Below are 20956 nucleotides of genomic sequence, written 5' to 3'. Positions count from 1 at the left end.
GATTTTGGTATTGATTAGGAAAGTGAAAGAGGTACTAATGTTGGGCATAGAATTTGTATATACTCAAGTTTGAAATTTTACAAACATAACTATCCTGCCAATTTATACAGTAATGGTTTTATACAGTAATTTTAATTACTTTTTAAAAGTATATTATTGCAGAGAAATTGCACCGTTTTCTGAGCCTTCTGTAATGTAGTTATTCAAGGTTGAATCTCCTTGCAGCAGTTATTTTGTATTGTTAGCAGCTTAAAATCTAATTTTTTTTTTTACAAAGATAAAACATATTTTATTTTTTTACCTCTTTAATGAACTGGAATACAATACAAGAGCTGAAAGTTTGTCCCTCGCCAACTGCTGTGTCTATTGTACTAGTCATTGTGTTATACTAGTATGTTGTATTTCCATTTTATATACAAATGTTTACAGGTTTGTTGTACTATCTAACCCAGCTATGTCCAACCCAAAATCGTTACCAGGCCAATAAAATACAAGAATGTGAAGTGAGTCGCATGCCGCATAGACAAGAGGTATAAAGTGCTGGCCGCCTCTTATAAGTAAATTGTTATTCTTACTTTAACTGTATAATTTCATTATATAGTTTTCAGTGTAATAAGAAAATATTTTTAAAAAAATTAAAAAGGTTTTATTTTTTAATATATTTTTTTTATAATGGTATTTGCTAAACTTATTTATATTTTGTTTCTAACATATGTTTTGTTTTTTTTTTTAATTTTTATTTAAAACATGTATTTTATTTTTAAATCATATTATTTTTAAAATAAAAATCTTTTTTTTACAGTTTTTATCTTTAGCGTCATAAGTTAAAAAACTTAACACTATAAAAGCCATCTATGAATGTTGTAAATAGTTTAATATAAAAAATAATCATGAAAACTGTACTATACTGTTACATAGATGCCAATATACATAGATATTCAATTACTTGTATAAAATGTATTATAATTTTTGTTACATTTTTTAATGTATAAAAAAAGAAGTATCTATATAAAATCTATAAGGGCCATACAAAGGAACAACTGGCCCACATGAGGTCCATGGGTTGGACGTAGCTGGGTTAGATAGTACAACAAATCTGCTCATCCATCCCACCTAAGCCAGCTGTCTGTTCGATTGACAAAGATAGGTAAACTTTCAACTCGCTGAGTGTACATGTAACTAAGTTAGTGAATACAGATTCTATAAGTTCATTTTTTACAAACGTAAAACCACTCAATACCAACAAATCTTAAGTGAAGGAACAATAACTTTGAAACTCATTTTAAATTTATATTTATGATTAAGTTAGTGAAATGAAACAGTTTTAGATGTGGTATAATCATTAAATCGTGCTATATTATTATATTTGCTGACTAATAAATAAGCATTGTATATATACTAAAAATACTTTTTTTTCATAGTAATGCAATTCTTTGCATCATTATAAAAGGGCAGTATAAGCAAAAGTTATACATTTACTTAGGAAAATAATTATGGATTAATAACTCCTAATAGTATTCAAAATGAAATAAACACAAATTTAATTTACCTTGTAAAACAATAATTCACTATGAATAAAAATTATTTTTACAGTATTAATAAATAACTATCTACAGTATATCTTTACTATTTTCTTTTAAACAGTTGTTTTCTATATATATTGACTTATGACCATTCATTCAGTACATAGTCTAATTCCACGACTGTGCAAAGCCAAAAACATCAAATAAATCTCCATTAATTAATGAACTACTGTATTCAAAGGAGCCTATATGAACATATATATAAATTTTTTAAATTTTTTTTCATTATAAAAAATTATAATATATATAACTTTTTATGATTACATTACTAAAGATTAATTATTTTTTGGTATGTGTAAACTTTGAGTTTATTTTTATGTATATACAAGTTCAGCATTCTTCATTAAATTTCTTGTCTAATACTGTTGATATTAATGTATAAGTTAATTATTATTCTCAGATAAAATAAGTATGCAGAAAAATATACTTTAAGAAAAGCGTAATAAATGATTTTTTCCCCTTAGTGAAGATAATATACACAAACATAATTTATATAAGTAGTATGTTATATTTTCTTGTATGTATAATTTGGATAAATTAAACGTAAAGTTGCAATATTAAACCTGTTTGTGTAACCTTAACATTAGTACATTGTGTGCAACAGTAGTACGTTTAAAAAGATGATTAAACTAACTGATTGGTTGATTATAATTGTTGAAATATAGATTGATTTTGATAAAACAAAACATCTGAGTGATTCAAGCATAAGAAAAAGACGTACTGAAAGAGAAAAACTTATGGCAGAAGAGCGTGAGCACGAGGAACAAGAACGAATGAAAAAAGAAAAAGAAGAAGCAGAGAAAGAGGCAGAGAGGTAAACGAACAAAAGTTTATTTCGCATGTCATTGATAATTTTAATGTTATTGAAAGAAATTATTTTTTATTTATTTTATAAAAGTTACTGTGTGCAATATTTAACCCTAGGAAGCATCATCGTTAGCATCCCTATCCCACTACCAGTTGTTCAGGATGACATCTGTGTCTACAAAATTTTTCTGTAATCCACAATTATTTGTGAAATTTTTATTGTAACTTACATTTTAACAAAGGTCTTATCCTTTATGAATATAATTAAGATAAAAAAAATTCTTTGACTGAGTGAAAAGGAACCCAGTATGGTAGTGCTGTAGTCACAACAGTTGCAGGTGACCTGACATTAGACACTAGTCACTCCTGAAAATAGCACGGGTGGAAGAATAAGAAGCATCGTACGCCAGACTTTCTAGGGATAGTAAAGAGTAAAATTCTTTTCATGTTGCTTTTTTCACATTTATACACAAGTGTATAAATACATTTAAACATGTGTATACACATTTCACATTTATTCACAGTCACATTTATACCAAGCAATATATATTTTAAACTGTTATACTAGCATACCAAGCCAACCTAAGTGAATTTATATCCAGCTTTACAAATGAAATCTTTACTCTCTTCACCTAGGAACAACAATTCCCTAGGTTATTCTAATAGGTTTTTCTAAGAGTAATGAATTTCATTATTCTTAGAGGAAAATATCTGATATTTTACTTACAACATAGTTATAAAAAATCTGAGATTTGTAAATCAAATTATTTACTACTTTTAACAAGAAAGAATGAGTTACACATTTTCTTCATGTAGTAGTAAAAAATCCTAGTATTGGTAAAAAACTAAATAATCTTTGTTGTCTTTTAATCAAGTGATTATGATGAAAAATTATAATATTGTATAATCATACTAACAAACACACAATTCAGAAAAACAAAAGTTATATTTTGGACAAATCAAAAGTAATTTTAAAAAGTTAAATCGTCTGCTTATTTATTTTTTTCATGAAATTTAAATTTATAAAATCAAAGCTCTTCCAAATATAATTCAATACCATCAGTTTTCTAGCTGTTAAAAAGAACAGCTTTCTAAGTTCTATTCCATGTACATTGGAAACTGATTTTAAAAAAAAATACTTGGCTATTGGCCTGCTGAAAATGGTTAGTGACCCATCTCAATATTGTTGAATTAGTCTTGAATAGTAATTTTGTTAAAAATATTATAATATTTATTAGTTTGATATTAAATTTATTTGTATTAAAAAAAAACATAAATTTTAAAATAAATAAAAGAAACTTGAAAATAAAATTGCCGCAATAAATAAATAACCAGTTTTTAAGGAATACTACAAAAAAGACTATTTCAGAAGTTAAAAAAAATCAGCCGATGTAAAAATGATATTATATAGTTTAAGACATTTCCAAGTTTAAAGTGGAATTTTTTTTAAAAAACAGAAAAACCACCTACTTACCTGGACCTGTTACCATGCTGTAAAAATTCATACTTTTGTGGATTAGGATATTAAAGAAATCTGTTTCATGTTAGATAAAGGTAGCATAAACTTTGAATCACCATAGAAATTTTTCTTACATCAGTGAAAGTAAGGTAAATGTGAAAGCTTCTTCAAAGCTCTAAAAACTACTCGGACACAAATGAAGTGTTTATAATGTTCATCAAACAATGTACAGTGTAGACAATATTTTAAAAGCTTCAAATGGATTCAATTAATTTTTATTTGTAGAAGGGTACAAAATTTTCCTTCAGCATGCAAAAAAATAAAGAGTCCTATTTCCACAGATTTTACGTGTATATCAAGAAATAATTAAATAAAAGCATATTCATTAAGTTCACTATCTTTTACATAAATGAATACTATATGTACATTAGAAAATGTACATACATTACATCATTGAGGAGTTGCAAAAAATTACTGAATTGCTTTAAGCAGTTATGATTTCTTCATTGTGTGATGACATATTTGGAGCCAAGAACAGTTGATCCAGTACTTGTGGTATCTATCCAGTGAATAAGGAATGATGGTTTAAGAAAGGAAGATGGAATTTCTTTAAATTGAAAAGTTTGATCAGGATCTAAATGTGCAGTTTAAATCAGATTTGAATGATCATATTTCTGTTTACTGTAATCATTGGACTTTACTGTATTACATTTTTGCCAGACCATTTGACTGAAGCTGTTGAAAAATAATTTCCAAATTGAATTATGACTACTTATAAAAAGAGAATATAATAAAAAAAACTTTATGATATTTAAATTTTTTTATATATATATTATTTATTAAGAAATAACTATGTTGTAAATTCTATTTTGCAGAAAGAGAAAAATAAAAGAGAAAGAAGAGAAATTAGAAAGACGTAAACAGCGTGAGGAAAAGAGGAAATTAAAACAATTGGAGATATTAAAAGCAAAGGAGGCTGAAGATATGAACAGGAAGATTGCTTCAGAGGAGAGGTTGCTGTTGATGGCACAACGTCGTCTTGAGAGCATCAGATTATTGAATGAACTAATCAGACGTGTTGAGGTAAATTAGTGTTTGAAAATTATATATTTTCCCAAGTTAATTTTCCAAATTATATAAAACTTTCCCGGGTTTGTCACTTAATAATAGTGGTATAACATCATTTATTGATCAGAATGTTGAGCTTTTGTGCAGTGCTCTGTATTTTTGATTGTTTGATATGATGCTTATTCTCAACCAGCTTACATAAAAATCAGGTTCTCATTCAGTAGGTCAGTTTGTGGCACTTAAAAAATTGTGCTACTTTTTTCAAAATGCAACAAAGCTATTTCACAATTTTAAGACTTGCTATTAATAAACTTGGGTGATATAAACAACAAGGTTCTGTTTTTTCTTCAGCCTTATGTTTCTTCAGTTGTCTTTTCAATCTGTTGTTAGTTAACACACGATCAAATTCTGTATTTTCTGACACAAAATTATATTTCTTCAAGTTAAGAAAGAAATCTTGCTGACCTCTATAACAGTGAAAATGAGACTGCCTCTTTTGCAGAAGGGCAAAGACTGAAATCCAGTTCAGGCAAGTCATTTTTCACATGCTATAAAATATATTCCATTTTTCCAGTAATACGTTTCAGTCTAACCAGGCAGTACCTCATCCATTATTCACATGAATTATGTTTTTTTTTTTCTAATCTGAAGGGTATTACTGTAAAAAATGTATATAGAATCTAGTTTGTGATTAAGGAAGCAGCCAGAAGTCTGGATTTTCTGGTATTTGAGTATATTAGTTTGAAACCTACTGTATTAAAATGTAGGAATTACCGATGCTGATATCATTACTTTTTATTGGTATCTTTGCCCGTGTCAGTATGCGTAAATCTGATTCGTAGAAGTAAACAATTTGTGATTCATTTTTATTTTATTTTACTTGTTAGAATTTAATATCAGTACCAAGATTACTTACTTTCCTTTGATGTATATGTAAAAATGAAAGAGAAAAGAGTAAGAAAAAGTGAGAGTTTGGAACAGGAACTTTTTTCATGCTAATTTAGTTCAGAAGTAAATTTTTTATTTAAGAAGCAATACAATACAGGTTCACATTTTTAGTGGAAGAATTCAATTCTCGATCTCATTTGTAGACCCCTAAGACAACAATTAACAGAGGATATTAAAAAAAATATTGTCATCTCTTTGCATTAATATCAGTTGTGAAGCTTGTATCAATAATGTATTGGTATCATTAAAAAAAAAAATGGTATATGTATACCCCTATTAAAAATTCATTGCCTATTCATTTGCAAAATATACTTTAAATCTGTCATTGAATATGCATTACTAATTGTGATTCCATTAAACTTACAAAAATTAAGAGTGACCCTTATTCCTCATTTTTCTTAGCACAATTGGCGATGCTCAGCTGCTTGTTTGATGGCAAGTTTGCTTTCTTTTTCATGAGTTTTCTTGTTTAGAAAATTCATAGTTCGGGTTGGTCTTCTGTTGAATTGGATAATAATAGTCTTTACAGAAAATTTGATGCTTTATGAGAGTGGTATACATAATTCTTAGAAATTATTTTTCCTGAAACTTCATCTTGTGTCAGTTGCTACTTGCAAATCATTTTGTATCATGCTTTCAGTTACAAGAACATATTTATCCCTTGAAAAATTTCTACTGCATCGTATTATTCTAATTTAACTCTTTCTTAGAAATATTTCATAAACTGTATAATCCATAATAAATGTATATTTATATGTGTATTATATTTTGTACTGCCCCTTCATTTTACATAGTTTGCTTCATTTAATTGCCATTATTATACTATTCTATTTCCAAAAGATGAGTGTTTGTTTGTCAGGCATGAGTATGAATACTTTATTTTTTATTTTTTAGGTTTGTAATTTCCTAGGAATAGGTTAGGGTTTCTTATAATTTAACTTATAATGCCCAGCCAGCTTCCTCCCTCTGTTTATTGGAAACTCCCAGAACCAGTCTCTTTCAGCTTTAATTGACCTGGGTTTTGTTTTTCACTGTTGGGTATTTATTATTTAAATGCCCTCTCTTTTATCTTGCTAAACAAAAATCTTTTTTAAAAACTTTTATTTAAAAATAAAATTATTGCAGTGTTTTCTTCCTTGCACTCTTCTGACTGCATAACAACTTCTTTAAGCTCTTGAAATGTTTTCAGCTGATCAACCTTAACAAATTATTTTTGTAATATCTCAATGATATATACTGTAAAGTCTCTCATGCTGGAGCTCTCAAGTAGCTATTTTAAATAACTAATATTTCTGAATTATGGAAGCGTCTGCACGTAGGCCATTTGGTTGTATTTATGTTACCAACTTCCTATTTACTGTTTTTTTTTTTGCCCAACAAAATTAAATCATAAAAATGGTTTATACTAAACTCCTTCCAGTCTAAATCCAATCTTTTATTTTCTGCTACAAAGTTGCAGCTTAACCTTTTAATTGCAGAGAAGAATACACTCTTAAATCTCCACTGGTAAGTTTGTTTGACTTACTGAAACAAATGCATTATTAAAAATATTTATTTGACTCTTCTGACTTATTATAAAACTCTGGCAAATCCTTGTATTAATTTAAGATCTGCTATTATAATTCCAACTAACAGGAAAGTAGCTGAAACTTGCTTTTCCTTAATTTGTACACTGTCCTGCGGTTGTTTAGCAATATTTTATCTCTTCTGTACTTCCTCTTCTATTTTTATTCCCCCAATATTTCCTTTATTAACTACTTTAATTTCATTTTTCTTTTCTTTGTAGTCTTTCTCCAGTTTGTCTAATCTATCTTACCCAAATATTTCTGAAGTTACTCATTCTTTAGCTGGTTTTAAATTTTTGTCTGGGTCTTCATGAAAATCATTTGGTTGCAAAACCTCATATTTTCCTCTGCTGTTTCTTTGCCTCTTTGTGCACATTTATCCATGAAATGCCAGATTTGTAGATAAAACTGTCCAGATTGTTGCTTTCTTGCTATTAATGCTCCTACAGGTTAAATACTAATTTGGTTTACTTTCATCTGGTATCTAGTTTTCAACATTCAAGAACCTTCTTTTAATAACAGAATCAATATCACATTAATTTTTACTTACAGCTTATCACCATTTGAGAAACTAAAATTATTATGTACTTGACACCAACTCGGTCCCAACTGGATAGTCAATTTTGTTGAGGCAATGAATTCATTTTTGATGTGATATTAGTAAGGTTAGAATATTAAAGTTCTTAAAAAGAACATTCCTTTAATAAAAATAGACAGTAATAAATCAAAAAGTTCATTTTATTGTGTTAACAATGACTGTTATTACTTCAACTAACCATCGCAACTGTTGATGAAGGGCAGTTAACTACTTAACCTAATATTACAACTTATCAATTTGTACTGCAATGGAGTTGTCAACTTCATTACATAGAAAAAGTTTTTATTTTTCGTTTATGATTTATTTTTATTAATTTGCACTTTCCTTTTTATATTGACCAACTTATACAAACAATGATGTTAACTGAAAGTTCCGGGTTCGAATCCTGGTCAGGTATAGTAGTTTTCGTACGTTAAAATAAGGTTTTGTGGTGATATCAAGCAAAAAAATATTGACCTAGATTTCTTTTATTACTGTATGATTTAAGAATCATTGAATTAATAATAAAATTCTGGGGAATTTGTTAACAGCTCTCCAGAAATGAATCAAGGAATCAAACTCAGATGGAAAAGTATTGTCAATAAGGTTTTATATATGTGTCAATTAGTTGAAATATTCCCCATATCTGAACTAATATTTTAATCAATTTTATTATACTTTGGCTGAAAGCATTTAATATACAACACATCTTATCCAACTTGAATAAAACATGTAAGACTAAAAAGTAGTAAGTGTTAAATGTTATCTACATTCTTAAAAAGTTAGATACAGAGTTTCAATTAGTATTTTAGTGTATGTTTCAGTTTGCATGCTTTATTATATTAATGTCATATTAACTGAACCATTACTAGACCAATTTAAGTATAGCTTGTAATAACTTCTGTGATTTATTTTTTAAACATCTTTCATTTTTAAGTAGACTACTTAAATGTATGGTAATATTTTGAGTTGCATCTGCTGGATTTCTGATGTTAAATTCATCTTTTTTTATTTTTTCTCTCAGGAAACTACTCTTAAAAAAATAGAAGAAAAAAAGGAATTTGAAAAGAATATAAAAAAAGATAAAGGCAAATCAAAAGGAAAAGAGGTAAATTTGAATATATTGCATTTAGTTCAGTTATGTAATTTGAATTTTCTTTGATTTGAGCAATGTAATGAGTAGTATTGTAAAATACTGTTAATCATTTTACAGTGATTTGGTTTAAAAAGATTAAAAAAAAGATTACATATCTTTGATACATATGTGTCATACTTATTTAAACATCTTTTGTGTTTCAGTAAGTGAAACTGCAGCAACAACCATTCAGTTGTAAATGGTTGAACAGCATGTACCATTATTTTTCTTTCTTTTCAGCCTTGTAATAATTCAAGATATGAGACTTCATTTATATTTGAGAAACAGGTTTCTAATTTTGTAAGATTGCATGTCTTCCAGTACTTTTTGAAATATATTGTTCAGTATACCATTTTTCTTGTCCATCAACTTGATTAGAACAGAAGTTATAACAAAAAAACAGTTCTGGTTAGAACTTTAAGGCTGCAAAGTAATAGGGATTTTGACTCTGCAACTCATTTTATTGAAAATGTTAGGCTACTCTAGGTGCCAACTATATAATAATTATCAGTATTTTTTTTAGTTTTGACAATTTGTGTCCTATTACTATTGTTATCAAAATTATTGACCAAATTTACATTTCACCTACGTTCTCATCCCTAGATTCCCTAAAAATGTTTTTTTTTAAAACTCATTTACCTAGTTTTAATCAATTTCTGAATAATTAAACCAACTTGGCTGAGCATTTATTATTAATATATTGTTATGCTTCAAATAAAATATCTCTATGAAAAAAGTAAGTAAAATAAATTGTATTTTAATTAAATGATATTTAAATCTTTTCTTTATGTTTAATTCTTAATGTGTAAAGTTCTTTCTAAAACAGAGACCTTTGTAATGTGAAAGCCTTTTAACTTTTTTCAGAATTTTTAATGAAATGATGGTGATAGTGATAGTAAATTTTAATTTATCTGTAATATACTCTTCCTAACAACTAACTAATTACAGTTTAGCACTATGTGTTAATCTTTTTTACTACCTTTTCTCTATGGAAGAACTTTAAAAAAAGTGAACCTGTCAAAGCAAATATTTTTCTGCTAACCCAAGTTTCTGATTCAGAAAGGTTTCATTCTATTAGAAATTAGTATCTGTTGATTTTATAGAAAAATGTCAAGTATGGGTGAAATAAATTGTTGAAATACATTTAAAAATGGGTTAAGCCGCAGGAATATTTAACTTTCCCATTGCTATTAAAAAAAAATGTTCTGCTAAACCAGCTTATTGTTTGTTAAGTGAATCAATAAACTTTGATGCTCTCAAGAAGATTTTTTGAGAATAAAATGAGAAAATCAGTATTCTGATTATAGCTCATAGTTAAAAGAAGTATTACATTGACTGCTAATAGGTTAAGATAGGTTAAATACCAACTGTTGTTGTGCGATGTACAGAATAATATATTATATCAGCAGATATGTAATTTTAAATCTATCATTTGCTTCTTCCACAGTAAAAATTGATTTCATATTACTTTATATCTTCTTACAAACACTAAACAAAATAAAATTAAAGTAATCATGGTGGCAAGAAAGTTTGTTCACTTGAACTTTTGCTCTTCATGTAGTAATTTCTTCTAACACTTTATCACATTCTCTGGGTCTTTCCTCCTCCCTCTCTTACTCTGTAACATGGACATATTTTTTGTCTTAATCAAATTTTTCCATTTTTTTTTTTTTAGAGTGATAAATTGCATGAACATGAGTTCAAATCATCAATTAATAAAGAAGAAGAAGAGTTGCGCCAAAAATTAATTAAAAAATTAAAAAGTGATGACTCTAAAAAGTGTACAGATAAAAAAGATCAAGAGCCAGGTAACAGAAAATATAGTTTAATGTAAGATTATGCTATGTATACACTCCTAGATGAATGATGTATTTAAATATCAATTTTTCTTTAAACAAAAAGTAAAGTTATAGGTTTCTGCAGTAATTTCAGTGTAATACTGGCAGTAACTTATTTATTATCATAGTTTATTTTTTTTAATTTCTATATTTGACATCTTAAAAAAAAGAAAATGTATTTAAACAAAAATTAAAAATATTATTACTTATTTATCAAAACATCCTATATGATTTCCTGCAGTTACATTTCAATTGAATGGTTTTAAATCAAGCACATTTCTTCTTTTTTTTTTTCATTAATGAATTTTATCTTAATATTTTGTACTGAGAATGATATTTGAATACTTAGAAAAACATGAATTTTTTACAATATTAATCTAATAAATTAAAATGTTGGAAATGTATTAAAGTTTTGAAGGAAGTAAAAATTATATTTAGGGAAGATATCATTTCTGTACTAAAACACTAACCAGTCTTTATTAGAGTGAATTGCTATTTATTAAGGTTTAACTGCTATTGCTTACTTGAATATCCTGCTCCAAATATAATTCTATTTTGAAAATATATTATTATCTCTGCCTTCTTTAGTGTCCAGCAGTTTTTAAAAAACATTTACAGTTTGTTTATAAGTAATGATTTATACTTTTCAGATGGAAGATGAACTAAATAATACTGAAACAGGGAATGCATTGGTCAATTGATGGCCACTATGTATGGTGGTATTGTTCTGGTAGGTTCATTGTTGTGGTAGGTTCATAATATTTGAAGGATTAAAAACAGAAGATTGAAAACTATATGAGTTAAACTGCAGTATTATATAAAAATCCTTGTTTCTTATAAATAACAAACTTATTCTTGAAATTTATAAGTATCTTTCATTCATTTTCCTAACATGTACATTGCAGTCTGTTCAACTAGTGAGCAATAAGTAACCTTCCCACAGTCCAGTAAGATGAGGATGATATGTATGCATGTAAATAAGGTGTAGTCTTGAACAGACTCAGGCCGATGACCACTCTTGAGATGTGTGGTTAATTGAACCCGTATCACCAAAATACACTGATATCCACTCTCTAGTATTCAAATCCATTCAAAAGAAACTAACCTTTACTAGGATTTGAAGCTCAGAACCTTCAACTTTGAAAACCATCTGTTAAAACTGATATGCAATGACGAGTTAACCACTAGATCAGCCTGGTGGGCGTGAAATTTTTAAGTATGAAAAATGTTATAAATTGTTTTTCTTCCTTACTGTTTATTATATTTATTATATTATATTGTATGTTTCCTACTGATTCAGTATTATTTATTTACATTTTGTTTGTTTACATTGCTGATTAATAATTAAAATAATTTTACAACAATCAATAAAATTGTATTAACTTAAATCAGAAGTTACTATTTTAAAATTATAATTATTCAAGTGACAACTTCATTCTTGAAAGAACTAATATTTTTGTAATTTTATGCTGATAATAATTAAACAAAGAATTATGGAAAATAACTTTATGAATTTTGTGTAAAAATAATTAGAGATTCCATTTTTTATTTTTTTTGTACAATATATCTAGAAAGATAAAATAGTTCAGAAATAACAATAATCTTTAGTGTGGATGCATATTGTTGTAAACATGGCCAGTTATGTTCATTATAATAAGCAGTATTTTGTTTAATTTATCCCAGCTTAAGTAGCCTAAAAATGTCAGAAAGTAGTTTGATTTTTTAAGTTCTGCTGGTAGAATGTATATAATTTTCAAAGTAGAATTTTACATTACTTACAGTGGGATTGAAGTACTTTATGAAAAAACCTTAATTAATGACATTTTATGTTATTTTCTGTAAATTCAATATTTTCTTCTAATTCATAGTCGTGAATCAATTACAATGAATTAGAAAAGAGTTCATTCTTATTGACCCACAAGTAGTAAGAGATTTGTTTGAGCTTTCATTGCTATAAAAATCATTGAAATTTAAATTAAAGATGATTAATGAATTAAAATAATAAATTTATATTTGTTTAATGAATACAGTGTATATGTAACATAATAATATACATTTGTTGAATGAACAATGACAGTTATTCAGAAGCATTGCAAAATATTTAAAAAAGTAGTCTTATACATATATTTTCTTTTAGTGCCATCTGTTTTTGATTGTGTTGAGTGTATTAATTAAATTCAGTTCATACAACTACATAATGATTATTTTACCATCTAAAGTATAATGTTCTCATATTAAATTGTATGAATCCCTTCAAAAACTATAATGAATTCATAGAATAAATGTTTTAATTTTTAATTTAAAAAATAAATTTAATTAATTTTTGTTTGAGGCGTATTCTTAAATTAAGGGCTGTTTGGTCATTAAAAAAAATTATCTTGTGAGAAAAGGTTTATACTTACAGTTTTAGTTTACTACATACATATCTCCTTCACTTTTCACATAATCACCATTCAGTTCTAAGCACTTTTTGTAACATTGCACCAGTTTCTTTGACACCTGTGCATAGAAGTTTACTACCTGGGAATTGAACCAGTAGACAACAGCAGTCTTTAGTCCTTCATCACTTTCAAACCATTGTCCACCAAGCCAATTTTTCAAATGCAAGAAGAGGAAGTAGTTGCTAGGTGCAAGGTTGGGACTACATGGATGGTGGTCAAAAAGATTCCAACAAAAATCTTTAATCTTCTTGATTAAGGCAGCGGTGTGAGGACACGTGTTATCGTGATCGAGGATTACACTGGACAATAGATTTTTGTGTCATCGATTTGGGATCGCACGTCTCAGTTTGGTGAGCGTTTTGCAGTACATGTCAGCTGTAATCTTTGATCCACGTTCTGTGAAATCAACCAAAATGACACCTTTTCGTCCCAAAAGACGGTAGCCAACATTTTGCAACTTGAATGGCACCACTGCATTGGTGTAGGATATCCACGTCTCATCATAACAATGTAAGAAAACAAATCATTTTTATTTATCAATAGGAGTTCAAAAATGCTCATCCACACTGCATATTCTTTGCTTTTTGTGTTGGTCGATGAGCATTTTTGGTACCCACCTTGCACACAATTTGTGATATCCGAGCTTTTCTGTGACAATCGTGTAGATAGAAGTGTGTCCAATATGCAGGCATCAGCCAGAGCACTGATTGTCAATCGCCAATCACATCACAGTTTTCAATTCACTTGTTCAACAATTTTTTCGGTCTGAATACTGGGCCTGCCACTCCCCTCTTCGTCATGCACATTTGTGTGGCCATTTTTAAAGTCTCTACACCATTGTTTAACCTTTCCTTCACTCAATATTGTAAGTTCATACACTAGTCACAACTCCCAATGAATTTCAGCAGATAAAGATGCTTTTATACACAAAAATTGAATCGCAGCATGTACTTCACAACTGGTAGGAGAAATGATTGTTGCAGACACTACAATCTGCATTCACTGGCAGGCAAATGACTACTGAATCAAAACAACTGCAGTGGCTTCGTAAATAACTGATAGATGGCCCTACTTGCAGGAATATTTAAATATTACTCTTTACTTAATGAATATGCCTCGAAAATGTTTTAAATTGACATTCTGAAAAGAACATGTATAACATTCTAAAGTCATGTAATTACTTGAACTTCATTAAATACAGTGAGTGTCATTTAGTATGATCTCAGAGGGATCTTTATAACAAAAAATCCTCTGAGATCTTTATAACAAAGAGGAATCTTTGTAACAAATTTAATATCTTTATAATAAACACCAAATGATAATGGTAACTGAAGGTGATATTTTCTTCAATTTTGCATCATTGTAATTTTTAATATTAGCTCTATAAAATTTTTTAAGTATATAGTAGTATTGTGCAAGAGTGTATACAAAACATGTAATATAAATAAAAATAAAATGTACAACAAAAATTAAATGATAAAGATGATGATAATATATAATGATGATGATATATTATATGATGTATAATATAGATTAATGTATCATAATCAGATCTCACTGCGTGAATTAAATGATACAAAACTAAATTTTTATTGGACATGTGAGTTGTCAGTGTAACACAAGACTTAAGATTTAATTTCATATTCTAAATTTTATTAAAGAGTTATATTGTAACTGTTTTTCACACATAATTAATAGCTACATGTATTAGAAAATTTAACTGATAAATAACCCTAGTGGTCATAAGTATTGATTGTCTAAACAAGGTAATGATTCAACTAATTTTTTAAGAATTTATGTGAAATCGATTGTTCACTATCTTTTACTGGAAGATTTAATAAAACCTATTATATTTATAAAATTTACAAAAATGTACAGCTTTCTGTTGAATATACTTCCATAGCGTTAATAAAAAATCTTTCTGCAGTTCTTCATTTGTTCTTACCAGTAGAATTTCTTCACAAACATCTCCTTCAACTTCTTCTTGTGCTGCTTTAAATGTAGAAGTAATGCTTCACAAATGCTTTCTCTGTGAGTTTGGTTGCTACAGTTAATATTCATATGCAGCCATCCCATCTCTGTATTTTTTTTCTTTTCGATCTGGCCTCTGAAAGACCACGTTTCAATCTTCTTCTTTGCAGTTTTCTCTTTGCCCAATATTCTATCATTCATTGAGCTTGCTGTTCTTTCTTTCAACCACTCTTGAGCACCATTAGCTTTTTTTCTTTTTTTTTTCTTGAAAACTCTGTATTGATCCAATTTTCTCTCTATAAACTTTTCTCCATTTGATATTTCATTTTCTGAGTTGTTTTGGTTTTTAGAGCAATTTTTTAACATCTTTCATCCAAATATTTCTGTTTTCCTTTTATAAAAATAATCAAATGTTTGTTTGTTGGAAATCGTCTTCCAACATTGGCCATTCTAAAAAGTTATCCAAAGAAGATCTTTGTTTTTCATTGTTATTAAATTTTCTGTATGTAGGTAAATTTCTTCATCGTCTCCATCTATAATTGCAGTTTTAATAAACTTGGTCTACAATTTTCGGGATTATTCTTTTTTCTATTTTTTTATAACTTTCAATTTTAAATTTAAGTTTAGGCATTCACAGGTTGAAAGACATTGTGGTTTTATAACTATATTGTAGTGCCTGATTTTCAGATTGTTGAGAAGGCATTTTTTGTAATTTTATATGCATTTTCGAGTTTAGAAATTCTGTTTCTAATCGCAGATTTGTCAAGGCCATTCTTCTGGATTATTACTCCTAGATATTTGAATTCTTGAACCAACTTAATTTGGCCTACTTTTCTTTTAACGGATTTTGGAAGGTTTTTGTCATAATTTTTGTTTTTTCTGTAGAAATATGTAGGCCTGTTTACACAACTATCTTGTTTAAAATTTCAGTTTGAGTTTTTGCTGATTCTAAGAATTGCTAAGTCATCTGCAGAAGCTAGACTGTTAATTTTGATTCTGGCAAGGAACGGAGGGGGTGGTGTACCGACCAGACATGCTACGAGGTGGGATCTTCTCCCCTCAGGGGGGAAATCGAGATGTTAATTTTAATTCCCAGTTTACATTCTAATTTCATTGGCTTTATTGTAAGGTTCAGTAATTCTTGATTCAACATTCTAATAATTTTTTCTAAGACAGAATTAAAAAGGATGGGTAATAAATTGTCCCCTTGTTTTAGACCAGTGTTATTTTTGAAAGGCTTAGGAAATTCTCCTCTAAATCTTACGTTTGATAATGTTCCAGTTAAAATTCCTAAATTAGATTTTTTAATTGTTAACAAATTCTGAAGTCTTGAATTATATTTATTAAGATTTCTAAATCTACAGAATTATAACTTTCTTAAAATCTATAAACGGAATCATTATATTTTTTTGATGAATTTCTATGTTGAATTATTGGTTTTAAATTGAAGATCTGCTCTAAACATGAGCATCTTTTTCTTAAACCTCTTTGATATTCTCCTAAATTTTTTACCAGGCTTTCTCCAATTTTTGTTAATATTTTAGAGAAGAATTATATGCAACCAGTAACAGAGATCCCTGTGTAATTATTCACATCTTCCTTGTCACTTTTTGTAAAGGGGATGGATCAGTGCGATTTTCCATTTGTCAGACTTTTTCCATTTTCCCCAATTTGGTTAAAAAGATTATGGAGGTTGCCAATTATTTTTGGTTCCAAAAATTAAAAAAATCTCTGGTGTTATAGAATCTTTACCGCTTGCTTTATTGTTTTTGAGACTTTTAATATTTAATTTAATTTCCTTTTTTATTAGTGATTCACATTTTTCAAAGTTCGGCTTTTGATCTTTAAATGTTAATTTTTCCTTTGGTTCTGGAAAATTAAAAATTTGATAAGATTTTTAAAAAGATTCCCAGTATTTTTATTATTTGACCCAATTTTCCAGACTCATTTTGTTAAAGTAAACACGTTTTGCTTGGTCACCAAGCACCAAGTTTGCTTTTAAATCTTTCGTAAAAATATCTAGAATTAGTTTTTGTGAAATTTTCCTGTGGTTTATTTAGTTTATTTTTGTTGTATTTTGTTTATCTTACTATTTTAGAGATTATTTTCCTTTGTTTGAAATTGTCTCAGTCATTTAATTTTATTGAGAATATCCATTTTCTCATATCTTTTTTTTAATACTTTGTCACATTCTTCATTCCACCATATTCTCTTTTTGGATTTAGCCATTCCGAGATTGTTTTTTGAGCTGTCTTATTTAGTTGGCTTTGTATTTTGTACCACTTCTTTTCTTCCTTTTCAATTTTAATTTCTTTACTGAAATCTTTTATTATTTCTTCATTAATTTTCATTTTGTCAGATATATTTTTAATTTTAGGGCCATTTTTATTTGGTTGTTTTTGCTAGGGATTAATTTGATTTTTGTTTAAGAAAGTTAATGATCAGAATCAAAATTTGCTTCGTTTCTAGCTTTAAAATTCATAATTTCTTTTAGAGATTTCAACATGGTTTAGCTGGAATTAGAAGATTAGGATTTGGGCTTATCCATGTTTTTTGTTTTCTTGGGAGTCTTTTTGAGTAGACATTATTTTCAAATTGAGATGTTTACAAAATTTAACTAATCTTTCCCCATTTACATTACTTTTTCTTTTATATGCTGGTAAATTTCCAATTTCTTTTCTTTTCCCAATTGAGAGTTAGTCTCTCAGAGAACTTCAATATTTTTTTCAGGAACTTTTGAAATTTCTTCCTGTAGCTCCCAGAAAGTATCCACCTTTTCTGGATTCCATTATCATCCTGGTTTATTGGGACATGACATTTAATTTGGATGTAGTTTTTGTTTTTGCAATTTGAGGTTAAAGATAATCTTTAAGATTTAGAGAGAAATCAATTACATTATTTATATAATTTTTTATGAACATAAAAAACTGTTCCGAACATTAAGTTTTTGTTTTTGACAGAAGGTTTGCATTTGTAGATTCTAACATTTCTGACATCTGTCATATTTTCATCCAAAAATCTAGTTTCTTGAATGGCTAACATTTGAATTTAAAATGTTTCTACTTCTTTTTGTTATTTAATCTTTAAAAGTGAGTTTGCATTTATAGTTCCAAAAAAGTATTTTATATTTAAATTTTGAAGGGTTTCCAAGATGCTCCGATTCTTCATTAACACTTTTAATCCAAGCTCCTCAGTATCCTTGGCACAGTTGCAAATTGCTATTTGCAATGTTGGATTTGTATGTCTGCTTACCACCTGGGGTAAAATTACTTTTTCAAATTTTCCATTGTGTTGAAGATTGTTGGAACAAAGTTTGGGTGGGAATTTAAAATTCCCAAATTAAAACCGGATTGTTAGTCCTCATTATTCATTTTTTATTGTATCCAGAGACTATATATTTTCAAACATTCTTTGACAATTACACCTTAGTTTATATCCAAAATAAAATTATAATAGTAGTCAAAGTGACGATTTCAGTAAGTGGAATATTTTTAGTCTATACTGACTTTTATGTGGACTAGAGGTTCTTTGAAAAGTGAAAATATTAATTGTTTGATAACATTGTCCATGACTAGTAAATAGTGGCCATTGTATTAACAATTAAATATATTTTTATAACAATTAAAATAATAATATAATAAATTATTTAATTAATAATAAAATAATATTACTATTTTTATTAACAATTAAATAATTTTTATAACACCACCTACGATTCTATAAATGCATGCATCATTTATCAAACGAACTGTAGATTTGTCCAAATATAAATTTGCTCATTAAATATTTGAGTGATAACTTTTATTTCTTTGCAAATTATATTCCTAGAACGTTTTGAATTCTTTATTGTTTGTTAATTATAAATACTTTTTCTTTGTGTAGGTAGTTCAAAGGCATTACATGTATTAGCATCATCAGTTTCTGGTGCTGTTCCAGTGTCATCTTCATCTGATGATGATGTCGCATCATTAATCACTAGCTCTGAATCTGACATGTCTGATCTTAATGGAAAAAATAACAGAGGTAAAACTCAGCTTAATTTAAATAAAACAGTATTTTTAGCCATTAACCATAAAAAATTTATGTCATTTATTATAAACATTAAAGAAATTTTATATTTGTTAATAGGGATGATGACACGGGATAATTTTTCTTCAAGTTATTTATTATATTCTTTAATATTGTAGATAAAAAGTATTTGCTTCATTTGTGCAATAAAATATCTATATTTAAAGGAAAATGTATCATGAATAAAAATACACTTTTGGGTCATTGTAATATTAAGTTTCCCCTGTTCATAATATTACACTCAAGCGCCGGTATTTTAATTCTAATTTGAGAAATAAAATTAAATTTGTGTAACTTAATGTATAAAGTTATGAAAGTAATGGCTGACAGTTCAATCCTGGATGAGATATTAGAATAAACTCCTCGTTTTCTGATTGTTTCATTATTGTGGAACATTTCCAGGAGTAGATCCATGGAATGTAAAAGAATTTATTTTAAAAAGAGAGATTTGTTTTATACTGTTTGTTAAATCATTAGGATTAATAAAACAGAATGCAATTTCTTATTTAAATGGTTAATCACATACTGTTCTTTATATGCATAGATTTGTACAAATCTTGAATGTAGAATGTAGAAAGATGGACATTTTTAAGTGTGAAAATAAACCATTTTAAAAAGTACATTTTTTGTATTAAAACCTTCTGAATAGTAACAAACCAATAACTAAATAAAAGTAATAATTCTAGTACAGAAAAACCTCTGAGCAATGAAATCATTGGAGAACCATATAAATTACAATTTTTGAGGTTTCCATGTTTTATAAAAGGTGTTTAATTCAAAATATGTATTTTTAATGAAAAGCTGTATCTGCAAATTGAGATTATTATTTGGTAGCATTGATAATTTTTTTGAGTTTTTAGAAAATAATTTTTAAAAAAGTATAGATGAGATTATTGTTGTGTAAAACAAGCATGTTGACTTTTGCATTATTTTTTAGAAAAATTTATTAAGTATGTAATTTAAAAAGAAAGCTTGCAATAAAAAAGGCTTTGGAAAGACAAGCTCAAGATAAAGGTATGCTTAAACCACAACAATTCGATACTGGTCATGAACGTTTTGTGAGAAATGCCAAAGCTGAAGAAGCAATAATAAATGCAGTAAAATTACCTTCCACCTCAAGCACCTAAAGGTTGTCACATTGCTTTCATGTTTTGCAAACAAGTGTGTGGCAGACGTTAACAGGAGCAACAGTTATACCCATTCAATGTATAACATGTATATGAGTTATTACTACCTGATTTTGATAAAAAAATAAAATTCTGTTGATGGTTGTTTAAAAAAGTGTGAGCATCAACCCAATTTACTAATTAATCTGCTAATTACTGATGAATCCTGTTTTATAAGAAATGGCATTATAAATTATCGAAACACTCGCACTTGAGCAGAAGCAAATCTCCTTAAGACTGTTACAAGTCATTTCCAACACACTTTTTCGTTTAATGTGTTGTGGTCTTCTTAGTTAAAACATTTTATGCTCCTTTTTCTTACCATGAAGG

At 27.8% G+C, this 20956-nt stretch overlaps 1 protein-coding gene across 4 annotated transcripts in view; it reads left to right on the top strand.

The window, feature by feature from the left end:
- Window positions 1-20956, top strand: part of LOC142322153 (uncharacterized) — a 38268-nt gene that overhangs the window by 15445 nt on the left and 1867 nt on the right. For all 4 annotated transcript variants that reach the window (XM_075360900.1, XM_075360908.1, XM_075360928.1 and 1 more), the window contains exons 3-7: window positions 2249-2397; window positions 4725-4932; window positions 9032-9115; window positions 10818-10950; window positions 19275-19415. In XM_075360900.1, the coding sequence (XP_075217015.1) occupies window positions 2249-2397; window positions 4725-4932; window positions 9032-9115; window positions 10818-10950; window positions 19275-19415 (715 nt within the window). The remainder of the gene's footprint in view (window positions 1-2248; window positions 2398-4724; window positions 4933-9031; window positions 9116-10817; window positions 10951-19274; window positions 19416-20956) is intronic.

Source organism: Lycorma delicatula, chromosome 1 (assembly GCF_047948215.1).
Source record: "Lycorma delicatula isolate Av1 chromosome 1, ASM4794821v1, whole genome shotgun sequence".
Lineage (NCBI taxonomy): Eukaryota > Metazoa > Arthropoda > Insecta > Hemiptera > Fulgoridae > Lycorma > Lycorma delicatula.
Note: the sequence above shows the minus strand (reverse complement) of the source record. Positions and strands in the feature narration are given on the sequence as shown.